Source organism: Lepus europaeus, chromosome 1 (genome assembly GCF_033115175.1).
Source record: "Lepus europaeus isolate LE1 chromosome 1, mLepTim1.pri, whole genome shotgun sequence".
Taxonomy (NCBI): Eukaryota; Metazoa; Chordata; class Mammalia; order Lagomorpha; family Leporidae; genus Lepus; species Lepus europaeus.
In genome coordinates this window covers 141,279,461-141,297,858 of record NC_084827.1, presented here as the reverse complement: position 1 = coordinate 141,297,858, position 18,398 = coordinate 141,279,461, and the positions used below count along the sequence as shown (strand labels likewise).

General features: G+C 37.4%; 1 protein-coding gene across 1 annotated transcript in view; it reads left to right on the top strand.

Moving 5' to 3' along the window:
- Window positions 1–11,506, top strand: part of BOLL (boule homolog, RNA binding protein) — a 69,813-nt gene extending 58,307 nt beyond the window's left edge. Inside the window, exon 11 of the mRNA XM_062201282.1 lies at window positions 11,348–11,506. Within this exon, the coding sequence (XP_062057266.1) occupies window positions 11,348–11,506 (159 nt within the window). The remainder of the gene's footprint in view (window positions 1–11,347) is intronic.
- The last annotated feature ends 6,892 nt before the right edge of the window (window positions 11,507–18,398 follow it).

Here is an 18,398-nt window from a genome sequence, read left to right as displayed (position 1 = left end):
AATATTATTAACCACTGACATTAGAAATATTTTAATAGTACTAGCCTTGAGAACAAAACACTTAATGTTTTGATTTTCAAAAACAATTTCAAAATTTTCAAAAATTTTAAACATGATGCTAAACAAATTTCTGGTAATAAAAATTAATGATGTTATTGGAGAAGGAATTTTGGTAACAATTAATACTGAAGTGTGTTTCTTCCACAGAGCTATACAGAGTATATGCAGAACACACTGCATATAGATTTAGATATATGCACACATATAATTCATGAAACACATATGTTCTCTTAGAATTTAGTTTCATTATAAGAAACTAATAAAAACTTTGTAATTTATTAACAATATGAATATATGGAAGATATCTTTCAACCTTCTTCATGGCCTAGTTTGATAGCTCAAATATGTTACTTCTAAAAATAGATTGAGGAAAAAAATTCTTACACTAGTAAGTGAAGTCCATTTTTTTTCTATTTTGAGGTATGTCTTCAATAAGTAATTTTGGAAAGTAGACTTTTCCTTAATACCTATTTTGAAAAGGCAATTTGAAGAAATTAGCTAAAATTCACTGCATTCAGTGGAAGTAGATAATATAAATGCTAATACCTATTTTTACTAAAAATTATAAGGGAATAACTTGCCACCTGTTTTCCCCAAATCTAATATAATTGAGATTAAAAGATACTAACATTTCAAAATATAAAGTATCTTAGAAGATTAAGACTAACTTCTTCTGTCAGCTGATTTCAAAAGATGGCTTGAAAAGAGGTATGATTGAGTTTATAACTCTGCATTATAAATTTTCACTAATGATGGCAATATAATTTTTTTCAAACATGTAGATATAACATATATAGTTCCTGGACTTATGCTATGCCTAACTATAAAATAATGAGTTGAGGTCACACACAAAAATTCTTTTTATCTGTTCCAGAAATTGTGCTTGGAAAATATTAAAATACACAATCAAAGAACTAGAAATGACTGTAGGAAAACATCTGATCCAGCTCTTCTATCTTATTTTGAAATGTTCTCTACTGTTATTATAATAAATTTATGACCCTTAGACCTATACTTTGACTAAAATTTTTTCTAAAATCCTTATAGACTTAAAAAAGAGCAAATGGCAAAATTATATCCAAAGGATGAATATAAATAATATTCAAAATTGGTGCTGTTATTTCAGTTCTATTCAGTATTTTCATCACTGCACATAAATCTAAAAGTAGAGTATCAGCTTCTATCCTTCCCTATTGAATATAATTCTCTGAATATCTGCTATGTTTCTGTCAACTTCTATCCTTCCCTATTGAGTATAATTCTGATTAGCTGCTATGTTTCTGTCTCTTTGCTTTTATGAACTGCATAAGTACAATAATATTTTCTGAATACATTGTTATTTTTTAATTTTTCCTTTCCTTAAGAATTTATCCCTCAGTTTTCCACATACTAGTTTCATGATTCTTGGATATTACTCACTTTGACATGTCAGGACCCACAAATATGAAACAGCATTCATAAATTTCTAACTAGTGAACTAAAAGATGAAGGATTTCTAGTTTATCATGCTTTGGGGACATACTGCTTAAAATAGATCAACTGATATAATTCTAAGCCTGAAAATATACAGTAATGGTCCAATTGACTTATTTTTAGAACTTGTAATTTATAAGTTTTTTATCAGTAGGTCTGTCAGTTTTCCTCATTTGATAATGTATTTCTCAGTTAAATGATGCTAGTACTCAACTATTTGGCAGTATTTTGATGATTACTTCTTAGTGTAGTGTATATGTTAACCTCAGTTTTTCTTTCAATCAAGGTGTGTACCCACATAGTAACTGCCATTTAGTCTGTCTCTAAAGATTATGAGTCATAAACATCCCCTAGGTGTGCTTCCGCTTGAAAAACAGGAGTAGGAGAAGTAAAGTATAGAGACTAAAGCTCTTCCCTTCTTCCCTGCTAAGAATCTTCCTCCATTTCAGCTCCTTTACTTATCAGTTGGTTGTCATCAGAAAAAACTTGGGAGACCCTAGATCCTTACGCTACTTTGGGCTATACCTAAGATTCTCTGTGCCCTTAGGCTTGAGGAGAGAATGTCTAATAAGAAAGTCCTTTAATTAGACTCTTACTTTTCTTCTCCATTTCTTCCTTCATATGATAGTGAAGATAAAACATATCTACTAGGGAAATTAATGCTTTTAGGGGATGATACTCTATTTTTTTGTTTTATAAGGAGAATCGAGTATCTTTCCTAAACATAAAGCCTTCAAAGTAATTGTCCCAAACTTCTTAGCATTTATTTTTTTCTCCCATTACTACCTCTGACGGGTGACATTCTGTCTAGATCCCTGTCATTGATAGGTTTCAGTGCTTTAAAAAGCAGTTTTCCCTTTGGAAAATTCTAAGCTGGGAATTAAACCAAATTCTTCCTGGTAATGAATCCCCTAAGCCTGCTAATTATCCTCTTTCATTCTGGAACGAATTCTCTGCCTGTTCACCTGAATATCTTCCTTACAGCTTGTTCTCCAAGAACCATGTTCTTATTTAAATCAATTTTAAAAATTGAGTGTGCTGACATTTCCCCCTTCTGACTGCTGGTATTCTTTCTTTTTAAATATTTATTTGTTTGTTTGTTTGAAAGGCAGAGTGACAAAGAGGGCAAGGGTGGGTGGAATGAGAGCTACACATACTTCCATCCACTGGTTCTCTCCTCAAATGGCCGTTAACAGCCAGGTCTGGACCAGGCAGAAGCCAGGAGCCAGGAACTCCATCCAGGTTTTCCACATGGGTGGCAGAGACCCAAGTACTTGGGTGACCCTCCACTGCTTTCCCAGGTGCATTAGCAGGAAACTGGATCAGAAGTAGAGCAGCTGAGACTCAAACTGGCACTCTGATACAGGAAGCCTGACTGTTGGTATCCTGAGAGACCTCTATTTTCTATTTTGGGTAGAATTTGTCCGGATTTTTTGAAATCCTGAGTCTTACATACTATAATATTACTAATGGAATTCTAGATTTAGAAAATAAGAGAAGGAAAGAAAAAAGGATCTTTCCTCATCTCAATTCCCTGTGTATAATATTAAAGAGAATTCTCATTATCCCAAAAGACTTAATCCAGCTTGGTTGAGTTTTCTACAGTAGACGATAACATGGAAAAGTTCAAGCAATATAAGGAATCCAGCTTAAATACTAGCTAATTCATCCTTAGGAAGTAGTTCTTGGTTTTCACAGCTTCTTTCTTTCTTCCATTTATGAACCCATTGATACTAGTAAAACTCCCAAGTTTTTCACAGTGGTTCCTGATAACAACTAAGTGAGCATTTTAGAAGTACAACGAAAAAGAGAACTGGGATAACTTTTGATTGAACATGGAATGCTATAACCTTCTAATCCTTGAATAATTTCTATTATATATTATAAATTATGAGAAAATTGAAAAGGTGGGCCATCAGGCAGAGTTAATTTTTTTTTTACTAAATCCTAAAATCTGATAAAAGGATATGTTAATACATCTTTTTGTATATACTGTTCTTGGAAAAGACTATCCTGTTTCCTCAAAAGATTTCAGAGGTCCACACTAGTATTAATGAAATAGATTTTAGCAGATTTCTGCTAGTGAAGGCTGGGTCTATCATAATCTGTAAGTTATCAAAGTAAAGTATTTTCTTAATCAGATGGGACTTGTATTACTTTGAAGTAATTTGAAATAAATGAAGCATTTGAAATAAAGCAGGTTAAGCCACCACTCACAACACTAGCATCCCATATCAAAGTGAAGGTTCAAGTCCTGGCTGCTCCAGTTGTGATTAGCTTCCTGCTAATCTGCCTAGGAAGGCAGAGGAAGATGGCCCAAGTGCTTGGATGCCTACTATCCATGTGGGAAACCCAGATAGAATTCCTGGCTCCTAGCTTCAGCCCAGTCTAGACCCGGCTGTTGTGGCCATTTGGGAGTGAGCCAGCAGATGAAAGATCTCTCTCTCTCTCTCTCTCTCTCTCTCTCTCCCTCTCCCTCTCCCTCTCCCTCTCCCTCCCTCCCTCCCTCCCTCCCTCCCTTCCTCTTTCCCTCCCTCCCTCCCTCCCTCTCCCTGTTGTTCTCCTTTCAAATAAATAAATATTTTTAAAGACTGTTTCTAAGTTCATCCTTCAATAATTAATATTATTTGAATTCCATATGCTCTTTGGCATATAATCATTGTATCATACTTGCTCTTTTCTTCTAAATCCAGTCGAATATAATCTGGATCATCCAAAACTTGAAACTTTGTGAGGATGATCAGAGCTTTCTTTTACCATATACACAAAAATACATATATACATACATGAATTTGTACATGTGGGAAAACATCCAAAATCCATTCTCAAGATCGTTTCTTCATATAAATAACCTACTTGGTCTACTTTCTTTATGAAACATCCTTCAGAACAATTGCTCATACACTCCAAGTGAAGGTAACTGGCAATAACAGGTTTTACTGACATGATTTAATCTTAGGTCATGCAGTTTCAAAAGAATCTTGTTTCTGTTTTTATTCTTCATTTCATTGCAGTAAGACAAACTTGTAATTACTGCCTTGTCTGAATAGGGTCATGTGCAACAGGAAGATCTTACCTTTTCTATGAAATAATCACATTCTTAGAGACTTACCAAATTCCAATGATTGTGAACTTAACCTTTTCTGAAATGCCATTATATTAATTCAGAATTGAGTCCTTGTTGTCCAGGATATATGACAGTACTTCAGAAAGTTCATGGAAAAATCATTATAAAAAATTATGCATGGATTTCAATGATTTTTTCTGCACCAAAATAAACTTTAAATTCCATTTTCCATAAACTTTGAAGTAGTTGCTTTTGAAATTCATGTCTGCCTTCATCAATGAACAGCAGACTTGATTTGATTATGTTTAGAGATTAAGACTATATACCTATAAACAAGGTCCTCTGATGTTTTATCAGTCATATCAAGTTTTGCTTTCACTTCTGCTCCTTATAGTAATGAGACAGTTCTTAACTTTGCTGATCTCTGCTCCAAATTCTTATGATATGGGGCAGTCATATATTTATCATCTAAATCTGGACACTTAAGAGTAAATGAAGACAGCAAAAATAATTAAAATGATAGAACTTTTAAATATGTGTATATTAATCAACAAAGAATTTTGCCATATTAGTATACCCATACAATAATTCTCAAAAAATAAAATTCTAATAAAACAATATTCATAAATCTAGACTGTCCCAGGAAATTAGAATGCAGGTAACACTATTAATATAATCACAAAATATAATTGGCCCCTCATATCTATGAATTCTACTTCCACAGATTCAACCAATCCTGGATTGAAAGTATTCAGAAAAACATAACTGCATATGTATTGCACATGTACAAACTTTCTTCTTGTCATTAATCCCTAAACAATATAGTATAACTATTACATAGCATTTTCATTGTATAAGGTATTATATGTTTTCTACAGGACATATATAAGTTATATGCAAATACTACACCATTTTGTATAATCTATGAACTTCCATGGATTACAGTAACCATGGGAAGGTCCTAGAATCTGTCCCCTGTAGAAACAACTGTAAACTATCAAAAACTATTAGTCAGAAATGGGATTAAGCCACAATGGCTAAACCTCAATTTCTCTATTAGTTTTACCTTTGAAGCTATATGGTTTCTGGTTTAACCATTGATCTATATATATGAGTTCTGTTTAGATATAGTTATAAGCTTGTTTCCCTATGTTATAAACATTAAATCATTTTTATAGAACCATAATTAAGAACTCAAAAGAATCTCAGAGATCCTATTATCTCTTACTTTATTCATGAAGAAATTGTCTATAACTGTGGAACAGTCTTAAAATGTTAGTCTTAAAATCCTGTTAGCAACCTCTGTTAACTAAATTTGCTATATTAATTACTACATTATTCTACAGGAAAGCTTTAAGTCAATAAATATTGTTTAAACTCCATTATAATATTCTTTATAAAAACTGTATTGTTGATGATGTACTATAAAGTCATGCTTAAAACATTCTTGCTTACTGTCTTATTTCAAGGCAAAGACACCCTTATATTTACAAGTATTTCACATGCATTATCTCATTTTATCCCCTCATTATTTTTGTAAAATAGGCAAATTTTATAACAAGGTTAGGAAAATTGCCCTAGATGATATTACTATTAAGTGATAGAACTTACAACTTTCGATTACTAACAAAAGGTCACTATAATAAAATAAGGGATTTCTGAGAAACATGTGGGGAAGGGAAGATCCTTAACACAATACTGGAAAAGACGTTTGACACAACATTTAAGACACTGGAATACCTGCTTCTATCTCAGAGTGCCTGGGTTAAGTCCCAGCTCTGTTTCTTGTTCTTGGTAAATGATTTCACAAGTTGTTATTTAACAGTTAAAATTGTTTGCTAAGTTTTCATTTGATATTATTATTGTCAGTAAGTGATCTGGGAAGCCTGACTTATTCCCTCATTTCTCTGTTCTCTTCAAGTCGGGAAACTAATTCTATACTGAAGGACTCTCCAGGATGTACAGTTTGATCTTTAGACCTTATAAAAGTGATGGCTAACATTTTTATATAATCATAGCATAGCCAGAATGAGAGCTTAAATTATAATTTCACAGCTAGATTTACTTTGCCAAGGGCACAGTAAACAGGCAAAACCTCCCTTTCAGACCAAATGAAGGGAGAGAAAGTTTTAAAGTGAGGACATAACTTTCCTCATGGGCATTGTCTACCTCAAAGAAAAACTACTATCAGAACATGCCTAGGCCGGCGCCATGGCTTAACAGGCTAATCCTCCACCTTGCGGCGCCGGCACACCGGGTCTAGTCCCAGTCGGGGCGCCGGATTCTATCCCGGGTTGCCCCTCTTCCAGGCCAGCTCTCTGCTATGGCCCGGGAAGGCAGTGGAGGATGGCCCAAGTGCTTGGGCCCTGCACCCGCATGGGAGACCAGGAGAAGCACCTGGCTCCTGGCTTCGGATCAGCGAGATGCGCCGGCCGCAGCGGCCATTGGAGGGTGAACCAACGGCAAAAAGGAAGACCCTTCTCTCTGTCTCTCTCTCACTACCCACTCTGCCTGTCAAAAAAAAAAAATGCCTGTGACTATAGACTTCTAGTTTAGGCCACCAAAGATTAGGGACGGAGTACCCTCTTGACTTGCATCCTCTTAAAGGTTTCCTCTGGTCTGACGTTTTAACAAAAAACAGGAGGAAGAAGCTAGGCAGCAAAAACAATGTCAAGATAGGTGGTAAGCCAATTAATGGCTGCTTTACACAGTGATCGGCCATCAAGGAGACCCAGCAGGCCAGTCCACTGCATTGGTTGTCAATGTGGAAAGCAAGGGCTTCAACAGAAGTCAGCTTATGAAGAGCCCTGGTAGCTCTGCCAGCCAAGAGTTGGGTCACTGGAAATGGAACTGCCCTGGAGTTGAAGGATTTCCAGATCAGAGTTGTAGGCCTTTTTGGCTCTAAGCTGGCTTCCAAAGTAAGCATTGCTGTTGAGTGGTTGGCAAGTAGGGTCAGTAACCTTGCAGGCAAAACTGTAAATTAGCTCCTTTTAGAGATGCCACCTACCCTTTCTTTAAATCAGCTCTCCCCCCAGGCCAGCTAGGTAATGGAAGTCAACAGGGTACCTTTCCTTGACGAAGTTCACACCTCCCTTATGATATACCCCATGTGAAGAGATGGATAGGTCTGGGCCTCATAACTGGCAAGGCCGTAAAGCCCACTTCTGTCAGTTTCTATTTGCCTCTCAATGAGAAAACTTGCTCCTGGTTTAGACGGCACCTTTTTTAAGGCCTCTAATAATGAATGTGTGTGTCCTTGGTTTTAGATCCTGTGAGTTTAAACTGCTTGTTAGATTCATTTTCTCCAGATTTGAAAAAGTAAAATTCTAGGTGGCAATGCACAAGAAACCTCAGGTGGAAGCAGTTTCTGCAAATTGGCACTGCATCCCCTTGAAGAAGCCACCTCCTACTGAGAAGCCACCACTCCCTGCCCCCCAACCCTCCCTCCCAACCCTGTCTTGACTGCCCTTCCCAAGGACGCCCCTTTTCAACATGAAGCAGCCAGAGTGATCATCACCTAGTCCCCCAACAGAAGTTAAGGTCCATTCATCTTGAGGGAGGAATGTGATGAGTCAGATGGGTTAATAGGCAGTAAGGGTGGTCTCAGTGGAATTTGGGGTGTGGAATGCTTGCTTCCCCCTAAAAAATTAATCTTTAGCAAGAACAAAATGTCCACCCTCCTTCCTTAGGAATCTCCATTTTACCATTAGAATAGCAAGGGAGTGGTGATTGCATCCTCCTGAGCTCAGTTTATTGTGAAAACAAGTTATCTATCCCACCCTTCTGGATGGTTTTTGTTTTTTGAGAAAGCCAGATAGGATAAAGGATTGTAAATCAGATCTTTTGATGGGTTTTGAGCCTTGTAACTGAATATCAATCAAAATTTTACTTAAGGCCAACACCTTGCAGCACCGGCACACCGGGTTCTAGTTCAGGTCAGGGCACCAGATTCTGTCCCGGTTGCCCCTCTTCCAGTCCAGCTCTCTGCTATGGCCTGGGAAGGCAGTGGAGGATGGCCCAAGTGCTTGGGCCCTGCACCCTCATGGGAGACCAGGAGAAGCACCTGGCTCCTGCCATTGGATCAGCGTAGTGCGCCAGCCGCAACAGCCATTGGAGGGTGAACCAACAGTAAAGGAAGACCTTTCTCTCTGTCTCTCTCTCTCTCTCTGTCCACTCTGCCTGTCAAAAAATAAAATAAATAAATAAATAAAAATAAATTGTACTTAAAAACCACAGTGCCACATGGTCCTTAGGGTTTTTCCCTGTCTTGGACTACCCCCTCCATGCCACTCTGGCTGGAGGTCTTTGACTCTAATAAATCTTGCTTTTGGGGCAGGCGCTGTGGGTCACTTGGTTAATCCTCCGCCTGCAGTGCCGGCATCCCATATGGGCGCCGGGTTCTAGTCCCGGTTGCTCCTCTTCCAGTCCAGCTCTCTGCTGTGGCCCAGGATAGCAGTGGAGGATGGCCCAAGTGCTTGGGTGTCTGCACCTTCATGGGAGACCAGGAGGAAGCACCTGGCTCCTGGCTTCGGATCGGCGTAGCTCCAGCCGTAGCGGCCATTTGGGGAGTGAACCAATGGAAGGAAGACCTTTCTCTCTGTCTCTCTCTCTCTCTCACTGTCTATCTGTCAAATAAATAAATAATAAAATAAAGTTTAAAAAAAAATCTTGCTTTTAATCCTCAAAAAAAAAATTACACATTGCTTTTATGACTTACCACTTACAAGTTATCTATTCTAACACTGGCAAGCTGGTTTGTTTGTTGTAGGTCAACATAAATTGAGGAAATTATAACTATATATATGACCTAATGATGTCAAAGATGACCCCCTAAAATCTGTACAAAAATGTGGCCTCTTAAAGTTCCCCAGAAATCCTCATCTGGGGTGCCACATGTTATCATCATATGCTTATTAATAAATCCCCAATATTAATAAGCCTGAGAGGGTTCTTGCCTAATATTTAAAGAAGAACTCTAAATACTGGCATCAATAAACGAGGCAGCATGGTACATTTTAGGCTTTTATTCAGTGAGAGATATCATAGGAAAGTGAGAGCTTTATCCAAGATAGGTAAATCTGGGTTCATACCAAGCACCAGGAACCAGACACATGGAGGAGCATCTAGGCCAGGAAGCCTAGGGCAGGTGGCCCGAAGGCCATGTGCCCTGGTGGCACAGGGCTACAGCCAGCCCCCTCACAAGCCCTGGAGGCACAGGGCTACAGCCAACCCCCTCCTGGCTAGAGGCCAGGACAAAGAGAAGAAGGACGAGACACATTTTGTCCCAGGCTTTTAACTCACTTCCAAAGGGTCCAAAGGGGAGTGGTTAATTAACCTGATTGGCCAGTGGGCACTCAGGTGTGGCCAGGTAGGGGCATGAGGTCACACAGGGGCGTGGCGAAAGTATCAGGTAGGGCGTGAAGTCACACAGGGGCTTGCAAAGGCCTGGTCTTCCAGCTCACAAACCTAGTTGATTTTAACCTGTATGTCTGCCTACTTCATTAACATTCCTCTTTAGAGAAAATTTGCTTCTTATTTTATAAACTAGTTTTTTTACCTTAACTATATATAACTTGCTAGTTTTTTGTTTTTTTTTTTTGTTGTTGTTGTTGTTGTTGTTAATTTTTTGACAGGCAGAGTTAGACAGTGAGAGAGAGAGACAGAGAGTTATAGACAGTGAAAGAGAGACAGAGAGAAAGGTCTTCCTTCTGTTGGTTCACTCCCCTGATGACTGCCACGGCTGGCGCTGCACCAATCCAAAGCCAGGAGCCAGGTGCTTCCTCCTGGTCTCCCATGTAGTGCAGGGACCCAAGCACTTGGGCCATCCTCCACTGTCCTCCCGGGCCACAACAGAGAGCTGGACTAGAAGAGGAGAGACCGGGACTAGTACCCGGCGCCCCAACCAGGGCTAGAACCTGGGGTGCTGGTGCTGTAGGCGGAGGATTAGCCAAGTGAGCCACGGCGCCCGCCATTAGTTAAGTTTTTAGAAGAGCTACTAGAATATTTGGTATTAAATTTCTGTTGTCAGATGCAGGTTGGGCAGTTGATTTGGCCTAGGTGCTATTTCAAGTTTTATTCTGAGGTAAATCCTACATCCTTGATGTTTGCATGCTTCTTGAATCACAGTATTCATATTCAAATCATTTAAAGCAGGAAAATCAAATCAAATGATGATACTCTTAGGCCAAAGGATTTCACTGTCCCTCAATACTCTTATTCCTATTCTCGGTTGAAGAACAAAACACTGTCTCCAGCAAGCCTTATAATCAGCCGTAGATCAAATAAAAATTTTTTGGAACACAGAATCAGTTAACTGGATATTTTTACTTAACAGGAAGATTAAAATATTATTCTATTAACATAAAGGTAGTATATTAATAATTCTCTAATTTTTCTCTGGAGAGTTGTTTTCTTGCCCCAGGATCCAACCCTAAATCTTTTAACAAATCTTTACCAGAGTTCAGGGATGCAAAAGGAAGTATAACCTATCAATTTAGAAATGCCATTGGGTATACCACCTCAGCCCCTTATAGCAAGTCTCTTTTTATAGCTGTAGGATGCCTCCCTGTCCAGCAGCAGGTTATAGGGTATCCTACTCTTTTTAGTGGGAATTTCCTTAAGCAAACCTTTTCTCTCCAGAATCCATGCCCAGTTAATCTTATTTTTTTTAATTTTTCCCTTAAGTAATTGTAAAATTAGTCATTTAAAATGCATTGAAACCCTAATCTTGTTTAAATCTCTTAATACGAACCAAGGTTACATTCTTTGAGAAGAAGCTTTTCCCAACCTTCATCTGTAGGTTTGAAACCTCGGTATTCTCAAAGCCCACATTTTCATCCTAGAAAAAATTTCAGAGCAGAGGAGTCAATTCTTACTCCACCTTCCTCTACTGATTCTGTTAAGTAGAATCCTGGCCTGGATAACTGTTTTGTCCGGTAATAGAAAACAACTAGCCCTATATGTGGTCTGGTAAAAAATAGAGGGTTGGGGATGTGTTTAAGGTTAAATGTTCTCTTGCTTTTTTAAGACAACTAAAGAAATATTAGTAGCCAGAACACTGGAGGTGCAGGATAAAATCATGATATCCTTGATTTATTTACACACTTAAGTAATGTAGATGTCAAATTGTAGCAAATAGAACAAAGATTATAAGACAAATAAAAAACTTGATAAAGTTTTAAAAATTTAGTCATCTGACTGTCTTATTAACTTGATAATCTCATATAAAAGCACTTAAAAACATCTTTGGTGTTTGGGTTTTTCAGTTTTACTCCAGATGTTTCATATTTGTAGACACAGCCATGGCATATACAGAATAAACGTAGCAACGAGCCACTTGTAATATGGTGTCATTCAAAAATACACTATCTTGTTAGGAAGGAAAGTAATATGTACAGAGAAGATTCTAGCTTCTACATTATTTTGGTTTCATTGTATTTAGGTTTGTATATATTTTACCTCCATTAAATGTTTTTAATAAAACATTTCAAATTGTAGGTTTAGATGGGAAATTCTGGCAGACAACGATACATATAAAAATAATTGTGCATATATACAAATATATGTATATGTGTGTATACCTATATATGATATGTATATGTGTGTATGTATGTATATATGTGTATATATATATACTATATATAATATATAGAAATCTATATCACTATGGCCATTTATTTTATATCAATTACTAAACTAAACTTATATATACTTAAAAGATTATCTTCATGTGTATTTCTGGCCATCTTTATTACTCATGTGAAGCAAAAATGTTCTTACAACATCTTAGCAAGTATAAGTATTCACTGCATACATCATGTCAGATTTCATGCATATTTCTTCTTTTGAAACAGTGACACTTTATTCTTTTTCCTCTTTTATTCAAGTCTTAGTTTGTGAGGTTTCTATGAGTTTAAAGCATTAATAATAACTGAATAAAATTTACTCCTATTTCACCTTTTAAACACAAAGCATCTGTGATTTCCTGCTCTTACAGAATTAGAAAATTTTTTTCTTTTTTTCTTTTCTTTTTTTTTTTTTTTTTTTTTTTGACAGGCAGAGTGGATAGTGAGAGAGAGACAGAGAGAAAGGTCTTCCTTTTTGCTGTTGGTTCACCCTCCAATGGCCGCTGCGGCCGGCGCATCTCACTGATCCGAAGCCAGGAGCCAGGTGCTTCTCCTGGTCTCCCATGCGGGTGCAGGGCCCAAGCACTTGGGCCATCCTCCACTGCCTTCCCGGGCCATAGCAGAGAGCTGGCCTGGAAGAGGGGCAACCGGGAAAGAATCCGGCGCCCCAACCGGGACTAGAACCCAGTGTGCCGGCGCTGCAAGGCGGAGGATTAGCCTGTTAAGCCACGGCGCCGGCCAGAAAATTTTTTTCACTTAAAAAATGCCAAACTAGAATTTTTAAAGTTTTCAAATGGCCACACTAAATTTTCTTTAAATGTTGTCTGGTTAATATATGTCCCAATTTTATTCTGTAAAAACATTACATTCCTTTTATAGAAGATTGTGTTACTAATAAAAAGTTTTGTAAACAATCAATATTTAAATTGACCACATGGAAATTTATCCTAGTATTTCATGAAATTTGATAACACAATATTAGGAAAGAGCAAGATTTCATTATTTTAACTTCATATTCACCACAAGAACTAAAGTTGGTTTGTATTTCTGTTGGGCAAGAATAAGAATTGTGTAAAAAAATTATTAAGAATATTATAAACCAATGGTAACAGAGTGATTTTTTTATCCTCTCTAATAAAGACAAAGGGACACTATCCATTGTTGTATATATTTTGAGGGTATATTATCCTAAAGTTTCTAGGCTAAAATATTTAGGTTGAGAAATAATATGCATATTAAATAAAATGCATATTAAATACTCTGGCACACTCTAAAGTCACTCCCATGAGAGTATTTCAGGCATGGAAAGCCAAGACACTCTGGCCAAAAAAAAAAAAAATGAGGACCTAAATGAAAGATCTCTGCGAGTGAGATCCCAGTAGAAAGAACAGGTCATCAAAGAAGGAAGTACCTTTCTCTGAAGGGAGGAGAGAACTTCCACTTTGACTATGACCTTGTCTGAATAAGATCAAAGTCGGTGAATTCAAAAGGCCTCCATAGCCTTGGCAACTCAAGACAAGAGCCTAGGGTGATGACTGACACCATAAACAAGAGTGTCAATTTGTTAAGTCAACAACAGGAGTCACTGTGCACTTATTCCTCATGTAGGATCTCTGTCCTTAATGTGTTGTTCAATGCAAATTAATGCTATAACTAGTACTCAAACAGTATTTTACACTTTGTGTTTCTGTGTGGGTGCAAACTGTTGAAAGCTTTACTTAATATATGCTAAATTGATCTTCTGTATATAAAGAGAATTGAATCTTGATGTGAATGGAAGGGAAGAGGGAGTGGGAGTTGGGAGGGTTGCGGGTGGGAGGGAAGTTATGGGGGGGGGGAGCCATTGTGATCCATAAGCTGTACTTTGGAAATTCATATTCATTAAATAAAAGTTAAAAAAACACATTTAATATCCTGATGTTGCTTTGTCAAGTAAAAAATGAAAAAGCTACAATCCTGTGTTTACAAGAAAGATTTTTATACCTTTGCTCTAGCTATCTATTTTCAAAGACTTTAAGATGTGAACTCAGGCATAATTTACCTTCAAATACTGAGTATTTAAACATCTACCTCAAAAAACTTACCAATGATGGATTTTGATAACTTGGTCTAACTTGCCTAGTTCCCTTCTCACTACTCTCAGTAAGCAATAAGTTTTTCTGCTTTTTTCTCTGCAATCATATTGATTTCCTAATTTTTACACTTGGTTACACAATTATATATTTTTATTGGTTTTTATGTCCCAAAGCTAATAGCTCCACTTTTAGAGAGTCTCCCCAATTGTGAAAAGAAGTGCTATAGATAAACTTTTTCATCCAGAAAATTAATTTTAGGACATCCGTTACATTCAAAAATGCTTCATTTAAAAATTGTTATGAATTAACTACATTCTGAGGACTAATTTTTATATGAACATTTAAATGAGCAAAAAATCCTACTTTCAGCATTAACTAACCATTATTTTTATACTAGATGAAACAATGTTATAATGAATGTCAAAAGTATTTCCTTTCTATCCAGGCAAAAAGTCCCCCTTCTAACTCTTAAAATGGCATAAAAATCCAGTCATCAATTTGTATGCAATTAACTGTACATGTTTTCAATATCATTGTATGTTAGTACTTATAATTTTCTTCTGTAATATCAAAATAAGCTTATTATACATTATAATTTGATTTATTTAGTTACATTCCAGTGATGTGTTAAAAATCAGACTCAGTATTTAAAGGTTTTGTTTTATATGTAAAATGCAGGGAGTTTCTGTAAAGTTTTGCTTTATATATAAAATGCAGGGTGTTTCTGTAAGTTTTGTAGAAATTTAAATATAAAAAGTGGAGTAGTGTCAATTTAACATAATTGGAGATTTTGTTTTTCCATAATGACCAATTTTTATTTTTTTTAACTTTTATTTAATGAATATGAATTTCCAAAGTACAGCTTATGGATCACAATGGCTCCCCCCCCCCCATAACTTCCCTCCCACCCGCAACCCTCCCAACTCCCACTCCCTCTTCCCTTCCATTCACATCAAGATTCAATTCTCTTTATATACAGATCAGTTTAGTATATATTAAGTAAAGCTTTCAACAGTTTGCACCCACACAGAAACACAAAGTGTAAAATACTGTTTGAGTACTAGTTATAGCATTAATTTGCATTGAACAACACATTAAGGACAGAGATCCTACATGAGGAATAAGTGCACAGTGACTCCTGTTGTTGACTTAACAAATTGACACTCTTGTTTATGGTGTCAGTCATCACCCTAGGCTCTTGTCTTGAGTTGCCAAGGCTATGGAGGCCTTTTGAATTCACCGACTTTGATCTTATTCAGACAAGGTCATAGTCAAAGTGGAAGTTCTCTCCTCCCTTCAGAGAAAGGTACTTCCTTCTTTGATGACCTGTTCTTTCTACTGGGATCTCACTCGCAGAGATCTTTCATTTAGGTCCTCTTTTTTTTTTTGGCCAGAGTGTCTTGGCTTTCCATGCCTAAAATACATAAATGGAGATTCTTTAAGAAATCCTTAAATTCTTTTAGTAAGTGACTTTTAAAGGTAACAGTAAATGTATGACTTTTTTATGATGCATTATTATGATTTCTGCTACTAAAACAAAACTGATAAAGTATCCATCATGCCTTGATAACTATGGAACTGTGTTACTTGCATTTAAACAGAATCCTGAAGAGATTATTTAACATATATTATAAAAATGTAGGTCTTCTTGGCCTTCTGAGCTAGCAAGGACTTTAATGCCTTTTGATACTACATCCTCTTGCCCAAAATAATTAGAACTATGAGTTCAGTATAGTCCTCAGTGATTGTGGTGTTGGTGCTAACAGTGGTGCTAAGGTTCTTCTATTTTTATTCTTAATTTATTTTATTTATTTGAAAGACACTTACAGAGAGGTAGAGACAGAGGGAGAGAGAGGTCTTCCATCCGCTGGTTCACTCCTCAGATGGCCACAATGGCCAGAGTTGAGCAGATCCAAAGCTAGGAGCCAGGAGCTTCTTCCAGGTCTCTCACATAGATGCAGGGGCCCAAGTACTTGAGCCATCCTCTGCTGATTTCCCAGGAGCACCAGCAAGGAGCTGGATCAGAAGCCTAGCAGCTGAGACTTGAACCAAGGCCCATATCGGACGCTGGTGCTGCAGGCCAGGGCTTTAATCCAGTGTGTCACAGTGCCAGGCCCTGAATCTTCTATTTTTAAAAAAAAATTATTTATTTAATTTAAAGGCAGAATTACAGAGAGAGAGAGAGAGAGAGAGAGAGGTCGAGCTTTCATCCACTGGTTCACTCCCAAATGGCCGCAACGGCCAGAGAGGTGCCCGTCAAAGCCAGGAGCCAGGAGCTCCTTCCGGGTCTCCTACAAGGGTACAGGGGGCCGAAGGACTTGCACCATCTTCTACTGCTTTCCCAGGCCATAGCAGAGAGGCAAATCTGAAGTGGAGCAGCCAGGACTTGAACCAGCACCCATATGGGATGCCAGAACTGCAGGAGGCAATTTTACCTGTTACACCACAGTGCCAGCCCCAAGGTTCTTCTATTTTTTTGTAAACTGTATAACCCTGGCCAAGTTAATTCATCTCTGTGCCTCAGTTTCTCATCAGCTAAACTTAGAATATTATCTCAATTGATAATTGGTGGGAGAAGTAAATGAGGGAACACAAATAAGAAACATAGAACCTTTGGTTCTCTCCCTTCACTTTTACTTATTACTGAACCAAGGTAGAAAATTCGGCAAAATCATGGCCATCAGATTCTCTCATATTAGTAACTCATTGAAAGGACTTACTGAACTGATATATTTGGCTGACAGATCTATAGGAAAAGAACGTTCTTTTCACAGAGGTCTGAATGGCAAAAGACAAAAGTTTGAGTCACAAAAACTTATCTACTTTAAGTGGTTTTTTTCTACAGTGAGGATACATTTGGTGGTAAGCATTAAAAACTGAAATGCTAGTGTCTAGCATGAGTAGTTGTATTTTTGTTCTCTAGTTACATGGTTTTCTCTGTACTCATGAGTGGCAGTTTCATTTTCTTATAATTTTTACATCCATTCTTTCCTGTGCCTTTATTTTTTTCTTATAATTTTTAATATGAGATTTTTACAGTTTAGAAGCTTTTATTAGACCATACAAGTTTATAATTGCTCTAACTTTGGTACATTATTCCCTTTATTTAAAAAAAAGATTTATTTATTCATTTACTTATTTTGAAAGTCAGAAATGGAGAGAGAGAGCGAGAGAGAGAGAGAGATCTTCATTTGCTGGTTCACTCCCCAAATGGCCACAACAGCCATTTGGCCAACCGGTTGGGCCATCTTTTGCTGCTTTTCCCAGGCCATAGCAGGGAGCTGGATCATAAGTGGATCAGCCGGGATATGGACCACCACCCATATGGGATGCCAGCTTCATAGATAGTGGTTTTACTCACTACACCACAACCTAGCCCCCCTTTTATATTTTTATATTAAGTTTTACTGTATCTTTAATAGTGACTGTCCATCCCCTCAGTATAAATTGTCAAATACTGCTAAGTCGACTTTCTTTTAGTTAAATATGCCTAATATTTTTCTTCACATCTTATTTTCTCTGTTTTTAAGTACATCCCTTTTAACTGCATGTATGACTTTCTATATTTAATATTGAACATTGTTGACTTTTGACAGTTTTTTTTTAAAAAGATTTATTTATTTATTTGAAAGAGTTATACAGAGAGAGAAGGAGAGGCAGAGAGAGGTCTTCCATCCACTGGTTCACTCCCCAACTGACCGCAGTGGCTGGAGCTGAGCCGATCCGAAGCCAGGAGCCAGGAGCTTCTTCCAGGTCTCCCATGTGGGTGCAGGGGGCCAAAGGACTTGGACCATCTTCTACTGCTTTCCCAGGCCATAGCAGAGAGCCAAATCTGAAGTGGAGCAGCCAGGACTTGAACCTACACCCATATGGGATGCCAGCACTGCAGGCAGCAGCTTTACCTGCTACACTACAGTGCCAGCCCTGACAGGGAGTTTTAATTACACATATTTGTTTTTATTTCTGCCATCTTATTGTGAGTTTTCTATTTACTATATTTTTCCTTTTTGTTTGCCTTTTTAATCCCTCCTATCTTCTAATGGATTGAATTTTTTTCATCTTTCATGAAAAAAATACATGCTATTTATATTATTTTGG